We start from the raw sequence: 15,033 nt of genomic DNA, 5'->3' as shown, positions 1-15,033 counted from the left end.
GCGTGGAACTCTGTATTTCTTCATAACCATTTTAGAGGGAACGAGCCTCGCAGAACGCGGCTGGGAACACAGAAGCACAGAGGAAACGACAGTCTTGGGTACGCCCCCGAGCACCAGGGACCTGGGATCTGAGCAGCCCAGCACAGAGGTTCTCGGTGCTCCAGTCTTACAGACAGGCCAGGACCTGCTTGCCGCTCACTGGCCGTGACAGATGAAAGTGTGGTGCCTCGAACTGAAGCCCGGTGTTGTAGCTTTCTCTTCCCATCTCCCTCCTCCTCCCAGACAGACAGCGTCTCACCGTGTAACCAGACCAGGCTCGCAGATGTCTATAGCACATTTGTTTAACTAGAAGAACCCTAATTTGGTCTCGGGTACCCACGGATGTGTGATGAGGCCCACCCCGTACTAGAACATGAATCCTAAGTCAACCGCTGGGCCGGGTACCAGCTAATTAGCAGGCAGTTGACACGATGACAGCCAGGTAACACATGAGGGCGTTTTCCGGCAAAGAATTTCTTTTTTTAATTTTAATTTCATTTGCATTGATATTTTGCATGCATGTGTGAGGATATCAGGCCTTGGAGTTACTGCCATGTGTGGAAAGCCATGTGGGTGCTGGGAACTGAGCCCAGGTCCTCTAGAAAAGCGGTCAGCGCTCTTAACAGTTGAGTCTTCCCCTCCCCCCCACTCCCCGCAAAGAATTTTTATTATGTCTAATTATGTGCATACCTCCCTGCAGATGCTAGCCACCCGACCCCCTGGAGTTTACAGGTGACTGTGAGCCACCTGGCACAGGGACCAAGTTCAGGTCCTTTGTGAGAGCAGTACTCACTCTTGACTGCTCAGCCATTTTTTTCAGCACCCCCAGGTTCTCTTAAAAACTTGAGCCTTGACGTTTGTGCGAGGGCTGAGTAAGTCTGAGCCACGTAGCTCCCTCTGACCAAGGACAAAGCAACACGGATGACAATAGAGGAAGCCCCCCCCCCCTCCCCGCAGTTTCTGTTTCTGCTGCCCTGGAAGAGATCTTGCGACCTCTTTGCGTGGTATCGGGTCCTTTCCTTACTGTGAAACTACTCACCTGCCCTCATTCCCCTCCCCAAGTGACAACTCGGCTGGGTGTGGTACCCACATATCCCTCTAAGGTTCTAGAAGCACGGGGGGGGAGTGATAACATGCGGATGGAGCATACTCTGGCTTCAGAAGCAGGAAGTCCAGGTGTGGAGCTTCTGGTGAGTAGTTTGTGAAACAGGGCGTCGTGTTAAGTGAAAGCGCGACGGTGAATGTAGGTCGTCTCATGGACACTTAAGAGTCTGCAAGTTTGCTCTCCTCAAATCCCAGTCCTCACAACAGCATCATCGAAACGGTGTGTGCTGGGGACCGACGGGGGAGCGCACCTGGGAGGGAGTGGTGCGAGCCGCCTGGGGCCCAGGGGATTCTGCCTGGCTTTCTGGACTCAGTGACAAGTCTGGTGGTGTGACTTCCACAGGAAGCTGAGCTGATTTTATCTCTGGATTCACGGAGATTCTCGGGTTACTGAGACACCCAGGTTTTGACTCACTGGAGGGGCTGCATGTAAGGTCTACGTCTAGTAAGTCCCTAAAGTGACAACTCACAAAGGTGTATGTTTTCAGCTCTGGGTCTGTGTGGTGGCATCTTGCCTTGCCAGTGAACTTGTAGTAGTGGACACACCCTTTGGGCGTGGTTTCAGGTACAGATGTGACCCTTCTAAGGTAGAGGAGCTGTGGGTAAGTGCTCTCTTGGGTCTCAGAGAGCGCTGCCGGAAGGGCAGAGGCTGCATCTTCTGGAGCAGGAAGGCTGTGGAGATCATTTACTCTTGTCTGTGTAAGTCCTTCCCCAGTAGAACACTTATCTTTTATCTTGGATCTGGTGAGCTCATTTAAACCCACCTTCAGATCTGAACAATTTTAAACCCAGACTTGCTCAACTGTTTTGACTGTTTAAATGTACCACAACTCGAGCTCCATGCTTGAACCTTTTCATGATATGATCTGCAGGTGTAACGGCTATTTGGTAATTTCAGTCACAAATTAGTATGTAAGTTTTGGATAACACCAATCTGCGAATGACAAGAAAGCAAAACAAAATTTAAAAAATAAAAAGGAAAGAAAGAAATCCCACCAGTAGAACCTTCAGAGACATGGATTTTATTCTCGCTGCCCAACAGTCTTCAAAACGCAGGACTCTGAAAGCTCGATGGTTCTGGACAACTGCTAAACTGCTGAATTATATTGCTTTTAAAAAATAACTACAATGCACTTTTATTTATTAATTCCTTTTAAAGCATTACCTGTTCATATTTTGTAATAAAAACCTAAAATATTTCTAGTAGTCCCAAGTGTCTTATATTTATTAAGTGTCGGCTTCATAAGATTTTTCAGAAATAAGTGCACTTCTACAGAGAAAATGAATTTGAAATAAAATGAGAAGTAATTGTTATCATAGCAAAACAGTTGCTTTAGAATTTTCCGAGTTTTAACAATTCAAAGAGAAAACATATCAGGTAGCCAGGGACTCCTTTCTGACCCTCAAGTAACTTACTTGTAGACCACCAAAAGACAGGTAGCCATTACTCCTGACAGCACAGACTTTCTCAGGTCTTCTACATCTAAACACCAAAATATGCTTCAAGATACTTAAAAATGTTCAGCTTGCACCAAGATACACATGTGCCTTAAGGCTATGCTGTTACAGGAATAAATGAGCCCTATCTTAAGCCTTAGCAGCCAAAGAATATTTTTAATATCCCACAGCTGGCATTGTCACTAAACAAACAGCTGATCGGTTACCTACGGCTAAGTGGTCACTACTTCTGGACAGCCTAGATTTCACACACCTGTAGACTTCGCTGTTAATAACTGCTTTAACACAAGGTTTTAATGAAAAAGTAAAAGTCTGTATTAAAACAGGAAACCAAGTAATTTGTATTATACACACTTTCCATACCCTTAGAAAAACCCAAGTCACCTAGCTTATAGTAAAACTTTGATTCAAAATAGAGACTAGAGAAAATGTCACTATGCCCAGTGATCAGATAGGCTTTTGTCACTTAAATTGCATGGTTCCCCTGAGATATGGGGGAAATATAATGGAAAAAGTCAGTCTCAGGGAATCTTTGCAAACCATTTGCTTAATTTGCACCATGACTCCTATTTTTAGCTTCCAAGGGGCAGGCACAGTCTAGTTACCTTTAGACAGAAGTTTAAGAAAGGCTTTCACATAGGCCGGGCGTTGGTGGTGCATGCCTTTAATCCCAGCACTCGGGAGGCAGAGCCAGGAGGATCTCTGTGAGTTTGAGGCCAGCCTGGTCCTCAGAGCGAGTTCCAGGACAGCTTCCAAAGCTACACAGAGAAACCCTGTCTCGAAAAACCAAAAAGAAAAAAAAAGGAAGGAAGAAAGGAAGGAAAGAAAGGAAGGAAGGAAGGAAGAAAGAAAGAAAGAAAGAAAGAAAGAAAGAAAGAAAGAAAGAAAGAAAGAAAGAAAGGCTTTCCCGAGAAAGCCTTACTTCTCAACCACAACTTAGGAAACACAACCTCTTCAGAAAGTTGTTTTAGAATCAAAAGGGTGAGCAAGAAAAGATGATGTCAGCATTAGGGAAAAACCCAGGGAATTTGATGCTGACTTTTCCTGCCCAGTCTCCAGCCACACATTCCCCAGCCTGCAGACGCTTCCTTCACTCCACCGTGGGCTTTAACCACAGTGATGAGGTAACCATGAACAGGGCTGGCCTCTGTCAAATATGGAGAGCAGCGCCCCCTGGAACACGGAATTCCACTCCCCACTGTTCAGGGTCTTTGGTTCGTTGGGAAACAATGGCACTAGTGTTATCTAAGGAAACAAAGGTTACCTACCAGGGAGGACATGCACCAAAACTTTACAGAAAGCCAAAGGGACTCACACGCTTGTTCTCTGTGTGTTCATTGACACGACCAGAAGTGTGACATCTAGAAAAATAGTTTAATAAAAATACACCAGGTTCTACAAGCAGCTTTCAGGGCCATTCCCGAAACTCAACTCACCATCAATCACCCAGTTAAAATAATGCCTGTCCTCTCATTATAAAAGAAGTCCTCGTGTCACAATAAAAGTAACTGACATTTGCTCACACACAGCAGTGTGTCTCTGTGTGTGTGTAAAACAGTCACTCCTTCTCAGCGAAGTCAGCCTTGGAAGGTGCTGGAGTGAAGGTGCGACATGTCCTCACCCTGGCAGAAGCTCACCTTCCCTATCCCAGGGTCCGTGTGAGCGCCTGACAGGAAATTCTAATGCTGAAGTCGGTGTACTTCTCCTTAACTTCCTTAGGACCGTCACAGAATTTGTCTTCACGTAGAGCCTACAACGTCCAAACCAACAGGGCGAGTGTTCTAGCAGCAGCTACAGATGGCTTTTTCTTTCTTTTTTTTTTTTTTTTTTTACTGATTCAGGGCCCATGAGCTTTGCAGTGAAGCAGGGACACCAAGAGCGAGTGACCTCAGGCTGCCATGGCGGCGCTATGCAGTTGGAAGCGCAGCACTCGGGCAGAATGGAACTCAACATGCACATACGTGGTGCAGTTAGGAGGGAATGTCCATTCCTCTTGTTCCAGTACCTTTGCACAATAAAGTTAATACAAATAATAAAATATTTAAAAAAAAGAAAAGCAGAGCGATTCCTGTAGTAGTCGCAGAATCTGGCCCTGTGGAAGTTCCTCAGGCTGGTGAGTGCCAGCATCCTGGAATGTCCGGTTGCTGACACCAAGCCTCCCTGGAGCTGCAGCTACCTGAGTTCTTGGCTGTGGGTGACTGTGACCGCCATTCATAATTTCCCAGCTTTCATGTACATGGGGATGGAGCCGCGCTGCGTCAGCCCTTCAAACCTTTTATAGGTGTAATTGAGGAAAACCCAGTCTTTGGATTTGTAGTCGGGCTCTGTGGTATTTGGCACTAGAAAGAAAGAAGAGTTAACTGAGGGCGGAGGGGTCCCACGGGCTGCATGTCCGTCACCTCACAGATGACTGATAGGTGAGGTCTGCTGTGAACACGTCTTACCCGGCTGTAAGATGTCAGACTCAGGGAAGTCATCGAAGTTTGAGGTGTCGTCAATGCTCTTGATTTCTATAGGGATGGCTGCCGGCCTCTCCCTGAAAGAGGGCAAGTTTTCTTAACTCTTCACTGCCCAACAAACCATTCTCCAAAGTCCTGTCTACCACCGCATGGGACAGGAAACCCAAAGGCGCCTGCTCTGCATCTGAACACAGCTAAGCGGATGTCAAGATGGCTGAGTAATTTTTCATTAAAATGTCATCATTTACTTGGATGTTTTACATGCTTGCATGAAGACTTTCTCATGCGTTGTCCCCATCTGAGATGGACTACAGACTGAACGACCACTAGGCAAATACTCTACCTACCACTGAGATACAGACTCAACCCTTCATGCTTTTTTTTTTTTAAGTAGGTGAAAAAACAAGACCCAATAAAAGGAAAATTAGAAGAGAACAAATTTTGGGTTTTTCTGTCTGTTTGTTTTTTTTTTTAGATAGGGTCTCTCTGTGTAGCCCTGGCTGTCCTGGAACTCTCTCTCTGTAGACCAGGCTGGCCTCAAACCCACAGATCCACCTGCCTCCCAAGTGCTGGGATTAAAGGCGTGTGCCAGCGTCCGGGCCCAAAGAAGGCATTTTACAGAGATTTATAGTGACACGGAGTGTTTGGGAGACAGTGAGATCTACCTAAGTCAGTCAGAGCTACAAGGCTAGTGAGGATTAGTGAACACAGACATCTAGCTGCAAAAGAGGAGACACTCGTTTGAGTGATAAAATCCAAATGCAAAAACCTGAGTCATATAAATTAATAGAACCAGAGAGGTCAAGTTAAAAAAAAACACCTCCACAAAAAATGCCTCATTATAGTAAATACATTTAACTACAGAAATAGTTAAAAGAAACTATCACTTAAAACTTTGAAATTATACTTAAAACTTAAGTTATGCGTGCATACACACACACACACACACACACACACACACACACACACACACGGAAGTTTAGAGGTCAGAGGACAACGTTCAGCTGTTGGCTCTCTCCTCCTACCACGCAGGACTGGGGGCTTGAACTGAGATCTTCAGGCTTTTCCTGCTGAATCACCTCAACGGCCCCTTATCAGCTTTTACTTACTTTTTTTCAACAAACTTTTAAAGGATCTACTAGGTGCTAAGCCGACTACATTATGAAACAGCATGTACTGTCCGTGTCTACACAAGAATTATTCTTAACTAAGAGTAATTAAGTATGTGTCTTCCCTAGAGGTCCCACTGTGCGCCCAGGACTTTCATGAGCACATTTCATACAATTCTCATCTCACCCAGAGGAACTGTTGACATCTTGCCCATGGTGTCCTACGTAGTAGACTTTCTAGACCCAGGCATGATGAGCATGGAAGTCTAGTTAAGACTCAACCGAGTGGAAAGAGGCCCAACGTTGGCCTCTATGACCAAGGCCTCTGTCCCCAACTAGCACGTGAGCTTAGGTAGGCAGGCTCTGCTCTGTGACCCCTTTCCATAATAATCTACAGAGAAGCAGCACAGCAGATGATGTCTATGACGTCTCAGAGGAGGCAGCGCTGCCTCTTGTATTCGGTCTAGAGCAGCGGATCTCAACCTTCCTGCCGCTGTGACCCTTTAATGCAGCCCCTCACGTTGTGGTGACCCCAACTTCCTCACCACTTCAAAACGGTGATTTTGCTGCTGTCCTGAATGTGTTCTCTGACGGTCTTAGGAGACCCCTGTGAAGAGGTCGTTCAACGCCGCAAAGGGGTCATGACCCACACACAGGTTGAGAACCACCGGTCTACAAGAGTCAGAGGCACACTAACCGCCAATCCAGAAGCTCCCTCCCTCAGCCCAGCCCTCGGAACATACCTGATGTGCCCCCAGTCCACACCCTCAAAGAAGGGGTGAGCTTTGATCTCTTCCACACCACCGTTCCCAATCCTGTTTTCAGAGTCAGTACAAAACCTAGAAAGGGAAACCAATCATCAGCCCTGCCCTTCACTTACAACACTCTAACTCTGTCACCTCAGGGGTTTTTAGAAAGCACTCTAATCCAGTTACTGAGTTAACTGGGGGGAGGGGGTGCGTGTGGAGAAGATCAAATCACCCACAAGCCACACTTAGACCCCCACAGACAGTCTGCGGTCACTTAATATCACAACAGTGCCGACACGATAATGATTCGTTTAAGACTTTTTTCACTTATATGCACTAAGAAAACTTCCCAACGCTGTTCAGAGTTTTCCAGTGAGGTAGTTTTTTTTTTTTTTTTTTTTTGAGACCTGTGTATGGAGACATGGATTTGTTACATCCATCGCTGCTGCTGCAGAAGACTTACGTGAGTTCCAATTTTTCACAACTAAAATAACACAAGGAACACGCCTAACTCTTTGCTCCTACACGGTGATATGCTCTATTAAACTCCCAGAAATAAAACTGCTGGTCAAAGGTCACGGATGGTTAACAATTTTACACAATATGCTGCCAGCTGCTCACACACAAGGGTTGTCACAATTCGTATCCTGTTGTGGGATGTTTGTACACTGTGTGAAGATGCATTGCTGTGATTGGTGTAATAACACAGGTAGGCAGGGGTACAGGCGGGACTTCCAGGGAGAGAAGGGAAGAGGGGAGGATCTAAACACGCAGAAGAAGCCAGGAGACAGGGAAAGGAAACAAGAAGAGAGGTAACACCACGGGACAGAACACAGATTAATAAAAATGGGTTAGTTTAAGTTACAAGAACTAGTTAGGAACAAGCCTGAGCCACAGGCCAAGCTTTCATTAATGAGGAGTCTGTGTCATTATTTGGGAGCTGGCTGGAGGGACAGAAAGAGACTCCTTACAACTCTTCCTGCCCTCCTGCACTGCGACACCCCCTCTTCTGCTCAGGTGGCTGTGACTTTCACAGCAGGAGCTTCTGCTTCTAACACATTTACTCTCCTTTCGTTCCTGACACACTGAGTTCTTGAATCAGAAGTGACCCTTTGCGAACAGTACCAGTATGTCCAACAAGATCTCTTCTCTCTTCTGAACCCCATTTTCCCACAGACTTCTTTTTAAGCATTGGCGTGTTGTAGGGAAGGAGAAATAGGTAGTTAAAATCACTTGCCGCTCTTGCAGAGGACCTGAGTTCAATTCCCAGCACGCACACTAGGTGGCTCAGAACTGCCTATAACTCCCAGTCCTAGCCTCCACACACTTACACATAAAAATTAATAAAGCCTTTTCTTTAAAGTTTGAATTTTGTAAATTATCTTATAAAACTGACCAGATCAGTGGTATTCTCCCCCCAAACACCTGCCCAGCCTCAGAGAAACAACTCGTGTGGGCGCTGGGAAGTTTTAAGTCACTAACCTGAGAATCAAGTCCTTGGCTTTCTCAGAGACGGGCACTTCTGGAGGAAATGCCAGCGTTTCCTTCCAGCTCATAACTTTCCGGTATGTCTCCTGAGGTGTCTCAGAGCAGAAAGGTGGGAAGCCTGGGTGTCAGGGAAACAAAAATTATCAGCTTTTGTGATCAGTTCCACCAGACCTCCAAGTAGGGACCATGAGAAACAAAACAAGTCCTGTAACGACACCAGTTTATGGTATGTGTTGGTTTACTATAAAATTATAACGAAGTCCATAGGATGTAAAGCCTCACCTTGTCTCACCTGAACCCTGCACATGGAATTTGATAAAGGAAGTCATAGGGTCCCTGGGCAGTTTACTGGGTATTTATCAGTATGCATTAAACACTGAAGAATGTGGGAAATAGATTCAAAATGGCTCTGCTATTTTTGTATGTCATTGCTGTAGTGTGTTCAAACAGTGGCACCAATAGAGGTATGTATGTATCAATAGAGGTATGTATGTTATATATCAACAGAGGTGTGTATCAATAGAGGTACATATGTATCAATAGAGGTATGTATGTATCATTAGAGGCGTGTGTGTGTGTATATATCAATAGAGCTATGTATGTATGTATCAATAGAGGTACATATGTTTCAATAGAGGTATGTATGTATCATTAGAGGTGTGTATGTATCACTAGATATATGTATTTATCAATAGAGGTATGTATCAACACAGTTATGTATCAACAGAGGTATGTATCAATAGAGGTACATATGTATCAATAGAGGTATGCATGTATGTATCAATAGAGGCGTGTGTGTGTGTGTGTGTGTATATATCAATAGAGCTATGTATGTATGTATCAATAGAGGTGTGTATGTATCAATAGAGGTACGTATGTATCAATAGAGGTATGTATGTTATGTATCAACAGAGGTATGTATGTAGCAATAGAGGTTATATATCAGTAGAGGTATGTATGTAGCAATACAGGTATGTATCAATAGAGATATGTATCAGTAGAGGTATACAGGTATCAATAGAGGTATATATCAGGACTCACCTATTAGCATTTCGTACATGATCACTCCCAAGGACCACCAGTCACACAGTTTGTTGTAGCCAGTCTGCATGAAGACTTCCGGAGCAATGTAGTCTGGTGTTCCGACTGTGGAATATGCCTACAAAGGAGCAGCCTGTCAAACTGGCGTTCTGAACCTCTTAGACAGCATCCGGGTGTGGATTAGTACAGGAGGGAGCACCAGGCACAGGGCAAGCTCCCTCTGACTGGAGACCCCGGGTGTTACGTGTAAGGCTAACTGACAAGTGCTGACTCAGGCACTGCGTATAGAACACAGGATGCCAGGCTGAGGACAGGCCCTTCGCCCACTTCAAAACGGAGGAAAAGGCTGCGTCCAGCGGCCCTGACTTCTGCTCACTACTGTGTGGGCTGCTCTCTGAGCCTCACTCGGCTTCTGCTCACCAAAGATCCAGCTGACACAAGAAAGCACGCTCCGTAGGCTGCCTTCCTTAGAACTTAACTTCAGAGCCTTCCCCCTCGGCCCACATCAAATCCTATCTGATCATTCTTAGTCAGCTCTCAATGGGGGCACTATTGTAGAAACCACCGAAAACGGGACAGCAGACGCCACTACAGAGACCAGGGGACAACGACGAGACCTGCAGTGGGTGGGCTGAAGGAATCGCCTGACCCAAACACTGATGATCTCATCTCTGCTGCTCCCTCAGGAGCCAATGACCAACGATGATGACCAACAGAAACCCTCAGCCATGCTTTTATTTATTTTTGAAGATAGGGTCTCACTGTGAAGCCCAGGTTGATCTCAGAACCCAGGATGGCCCTGCCTCTCTTAACTGGTAGGTTTCAGTTGAGCACCAATGCCAGCCCACCAGACAAGCTTCTAAGTGGTATTTGTAAGGATGCAGGCATTATGCTAACCTGCCCTTGTCACCTGGTAGAATGCACTCAGGCAGTACCCTGGTCAGCCCAGGGTTCCATGATTTCATAGACCCCTTTAAAAGAGAGACCCCCAGCCCACTTATGCTCTCTTTATTGCTGTTGCCCCGGGGCAGACAGGACTTTTCCTGTCTCCCTCTTCTGTCCTCTCTCTGTCTCTTCACCTCTTTTCTCTTTCCTCCCCCCTCCCTCACCTTTCTAATAAAACCTCTCACTCAAGCTCTGGCTGGCATGTTTTTGCTCCCCACCCTGGGGTGTGCCATGGAATCCGCCAAGATTCCCCTTGAGCTTTGTCCCCTTGCCTTAAAAAATAGGAAGACTGTAGTATTTTCTCAAATGTAATATCCAAAATGACTCATTCAAAAACAAAATGAAGCTTTTTCCTTAATGATCAGCTGAACACACTTTTAAAAGTTTATTAGAATATGAAGTCTGCGGCTGCTTGGGCCAATGAGTAAATGAGCTAAAAAATGCAAAAGGTCATTTAATTGTGTTGTACACACCAGGCTGTTGTCTCCCGAGTCTCGAATTTCCCAAGGGGAATGGGTCAGAAGCTTTGTCACTGCTTACTTGAACTGAACAAATATTGACAAGGTGTGTGCATGTGCTGGGCACTGTGTAAGAACCCAGGAAGACAAAAATCAAAGCTACATTCCTGACTGCAAATGTTCACACCTCAGCTAACTATACAAATGCAATGAGGAAAGGGAGGAAGGAAATCTTACATTCACAAAAAAAAAAAAAAAAAAAAAAAGAGGGAAATAGCGTTGGTGAGAACAGCCATGAAATTCAGCATTAGGGGCTAGGTTTGCCTCCCGAAGCAACTGTACCACCACCACCGCAAGCTTCCTGTTCGCTTAGCTCACTGTAAAGACTGGCGGTTGCTGTGACAGGAGTTACAGCACCCAGGGTAGTGAGGACACTGGCTATGGGAGAGGAGACGGGAGTCAAAAGGATGGCGTGGTTAAAACAGCCAGATCAGAAACACCAGGAGGAGAAACAGCTTGCGGCTGGTTATGAGCTGGCCCAGGGGACCTGGTAAAACAGACGTGGGATCCAAAAGAAAGGCCGGTGTTGGTGGTGGCTGCAGCTCCGGGAGACCCTCTGCTTCTGGAACATACGCTGGGCTCTACCGCTCTTTTACAGTCGGCTTGCTTCTAACTCACAGATTAGGTAGAGACGGCGTCAAGAAACCCCCACCTATCTCGGGAAGGAGACCCCAGACCATCCCAACGACAGTTAACCAAGCACATCTGCAGCTCCTTTTCTGCGGCAGTGGGAACAAACAGCTTAGTGTCATCACCTGCAATGGAGGACGGAGGCTGGTCAAGTGCCCGGCAATAAAGGACAGTCACGGGCAATAACTAATGACGCTGGAGTTAGTCACAGACAGACACAGCAAGGCTTCACCCCAACTAAACGGGGGGGGGCAGCATGTGAAGAACTCATGGTCAGCTCCGGGCTGGGCCAGGGAGGAGAGACAGTGCGGTCCTCCACAGGTTCAGCCCAGAGAACTGGCCAGACCTCGGCAACCAGGGTCTGCCACAGCCCTTACAGATGCATCTCAACAGCCTTTTCCCTCAGGAGCCCCCAGCCCCACCCCCACTCTACAAAGCTTCTCTCTTTCCTTCAAGCCTCTCACTTTTCTGAAACCTCCTTCATAAATCACCCTGCTGCTCTGTTCACACCCACAAGTGTCGGAATCTTTAATCTTCACTGGCAGCAGAAAATGCACGCTGGGGTCGCTGTCCCAGTTGACCTTTGGGTCAAGCACAGCTGAGCCAAGAAGGACCCCATCCCTGCCCACCTGCCCAGTCAGAGCTGCTGCTGAGGAGTCCTCAGGGTGGGGTGCTCCAGGGGCGGAGTGTCCCGGGGCAGGGCGTCCCAGGACGGGGACAGCATCCTTCAGGACTTACCAGCTGCCTCCTGTTTTTCTTCCACGTCTCCGCTTTCCGCTTCGAGTTCATGTTCTGAAAGGCTGATTCCAACAAGACAGCACGGCCATCAGAGGGGAAACCAAACATAAACTGCACACCTACACTTAAGGCTTGGGGCAACTCGGGAAGGCGGGGGGGGGAAGGGGGCCTCGCTTCCTCACAGAACTGAAGTTTCAAGCTATAAAATTTCAACCAAAGGAAAAAAAATGCAAACTTACAGAAGTCACTCGGTGGGTTGTGCGTGAGGTTTCTGTAGAATTCAGTCCTGTGCGCTTTCTTTAACCCCGTGCACAAACCGAAATCAGATAACTTTACGTGTCCCTAAAACAACAACAAATTCCAGTGAAGTCAAGTTAACTATGAAAATAAAAACATCCTTAATATAAACTCCTCTGATGCCATGATTGTAAAAATTCTTAACTTAAAACACAGCTAAAAATGTGAGATCAGACATGTCTGAGGATGATTTTTAAAAATGGAAAACGGGGAGTTGTTTTTTTTAAGCCGTTCCCCATGATGTTATTCCAGAACAGTCACTTATGTCCGACTACGAAGAAATTTAGTCAACCCAAAAAACCACCTAAGCCACGGCTGCAGCAGCCAAGAAACCAACACGAATCGCATAAGGCCCCTCCCGTCCCTCGCATGCCTTGGCGTCCAGTAAGAGGTTGTCCGGCTTGATGTCCCGGTGGATGAAGCCCAGCTGGTGGATCGCGTCGATCGCCAGGACTGTCTCTGAGATGTAGAACTGCGTCTCCTCTTCCGCCAAGGTGTCCTTCTTCATCAGCAACGTCATCATGTCACCTGCAGAGGGCGGGGCGCCAAGGCACTGCAGCCAGGGAGGTGACTGACCTCACCTTCCCGCATCGGCCCCCAATGTCCGCTTTCTCACATCTTCCTCCAGTCTTTGGGGGTATGAGTGAAGAGTTCAGGCATTGCGCTGGCCTGCCCTGTTCCCTGGCAGGATGCACCCCAGCAGCACTCTCCAGCCCAGAGCTCTGTGAGAACCACGCAGGTGCAAAGGACCCTTCAAAGGACTGACCCCTGCCCGCTTACACTCTTTTACTTTCTCTCTTCCTCTCATCATCTCATCCTCTCGTCTCTCTCCCCTCCCCTCGTATCTTATCTCTCTCTTTCAGCTCTGCACGGGCTGGTTACCTCTCAGCCCCCTTTCCTTTCCTGCCCACCAATAAAACTCCACATGGGATCGTTGAGTCACGGTTTGTGTCCCGTTACTGGGTAAACGTAGACATTTTAACAACAGTGAGACTATGACCCAGGAGCCTCAGTGACAGGTCCATTCGTGAACCCTAGTTAAGTGTCTGGAACCCTGGCACTGTGTCATGGGCGTGTGGTAGCTGGCACATGGCCGGTTAAGGAGACCCCTCTCCAGACTTCTCCGCATGTACAGACTGCGTCAGATTTGCGGTTTTATGACTCGCCCGAGACCTCAAATGGCCCGCAAAGTGCATGCAATGGTGTCGGTGGGGAGCATGTGAAGCTATCGGGGGCAGATCAGAGTTCAGAAGCACCAAGAGTGAGCAGGTACACCTAGAAACCAGAGTTCTCTCTTTCTGGATACAGGCTCTCTTCCCTAACTCTACAGCGGGCTGCAATGAACACAAAATGGCAATGTATAAAATGTCATCCCAACAGTCCTTCAAAGTTACGTGATTTGTGGCCGAATCATCTTCCATTACTCTGGAGGCAAACCCTGAAAAAATGATGGCTATGTATAAACTCAATAAAATCCAGTAGTAAAACCGATTGACGTTATCACTGCGTACGCAGATGAACTTATTACATATGCGTATGAGCTCAGGTCTGTCTGCCACTGCTATGTACCTCCAGGAAGAAATTCCATGATCAGATAGAGATTCCGCTTGTCCTGAAAACTGTAGAACATCTTCACCACCCAGGCACCATCTGCTTCCACCAAAATGTCTCTTTCTGCTCGGATATGAGCCACCTAGATGAATATGTTTTGAAAAGAAAATCGACCCGTTCCAATTACCCATCCCTAATAGTCATGCAGGAAAGATGTAGTTTCAGAAAGTACTGAGACACAGATGCTCATAGTCTCATTAATTATGCAGAACCCAGGAAGCAGTTTATTTTATCTTATCTCCTTAAGCCTCCAGGGTGAGCAGATTTTTATGACTCTGCAGATTCTCATCTGCTGTGATAGGACCTACAGGAGGGACAGCAGGGCGCTCATGGGAGCCTGTGTCTGCTCTTCCTGTGGTCACCAAGGACAGGGAGTGTGGTACTTGGGAAGGCAGCCAAGATAAGCAACCATCAGAAACTAAAACCTACCCAACTTTTTGCCCTTGAAATAACCACAAGAATATAATGGCTTCTGTTGTTCATTGGCCCAGACTTGTTCTCTGATAGCAACTGAGCAAATGAACACAGGGAGACCGAAATCTGAACTTCACAACTGAAAGCACTAGACTATAAATTTACTATTATCTAGTAAGCTAGACTTCTTTTTATAATGTTCAGCATCAACACTGCTCTGAGCCGTCTCGAGAGGCCCCTGGCACCGCACACGTGGGGAGACACACCTGCTCTTTTTCAAGCATGTCCGCTTTCCTCAGGATCTTCATGGCATAGATGTGGCCCGTGTCTTTCTTCTGCACCAGCCGCACCTAGAGCACAGACGCAAGTGCTGGGACAGTGGGAGCAACTTCCTTCACTGAACCTTGGCATTTACCACCGTAATGTCAAAGAA

The 15,033-nt window shown here is 46.8% G+C and overlaps 1 protein-coding gene across 5 annotated transcripts in view; it reads right to left on the bottom strand.

Moving 5' to 3' along the window:
- Nucleotides 1-3,956: 3,956 nt before the first annotated feature.
- The window catches only part of Stk38l (serine/threonine kinase 38 like), a 58,670-nt gene continuing 47,593 nt past the window's right edge, over nt 3,957-15,033 (bottom strand). For all 5 annotated transcript variants that reach the window (XM_040743618.1, XM_005072939.4, XM_040743619.1 and 2 more), the window contains 10 exons: nt 14,867-14,950; nt 14,145-14,268; nt 12,949-13,103; nt 12,518-12,620; nt 12,279-12,340; nt 9,448-9,565; nt 8,401-8,524; nt 6,913-7,008; nt 5,046-5,137; nt 3,957-4,940 (listed from right to left, as the gene is read on the bottom strand). In XM_040743618.1, coding sequence (XP_040599552.1) covers nt 4,813-4,940; nt 5,046-5,137; nt 6,913-7,008; nt 8,401-8,524; nt 9,448-9,565; nt 12,279-12,340; nt 12,518-12,620; nt 12,949-13,103; nt 14,145-14,268; nt 14,867-14,950 — 1,086 coding nt within the window. In that variant the 3' untranslated portion in view covers nt 3,957-4,812. The remainder of the gene's footprint in view (nt 4,941-5,045; nt 5,138-6,912; nt 7,009-8,400; nt 8,525-9,447; nt 9,566-12,278; nt 12,341-12,517; nt 12,621-12,948; nt 13,104-14,144; nt 14,269-14,866; nt 14,951-15,033) is intronic.

The sequence above is a fragment of the Mesocricetus auratus genome, unplaced genomic scaffold, assembly GCF_017639785.1.
Source record: "Mesocricetus auratus isolate SY011 unplaced genomic scaffold, BCM_Maur_2.0 Super-Scaffold_100001, whole genome shotgun sequence".
In the NCBI taxonomy this organism is placed as follows: Eukaryota; Metazoa; Chordata; class Mammalia; order Rodentia; family Cricetidae; genus Mesocricetus; species Mesocricetus auratus.
Note: the sequence above shows the minus strand (reverse complement) of the source record. Positions and strands in the feature narration are given on the sequence as shown.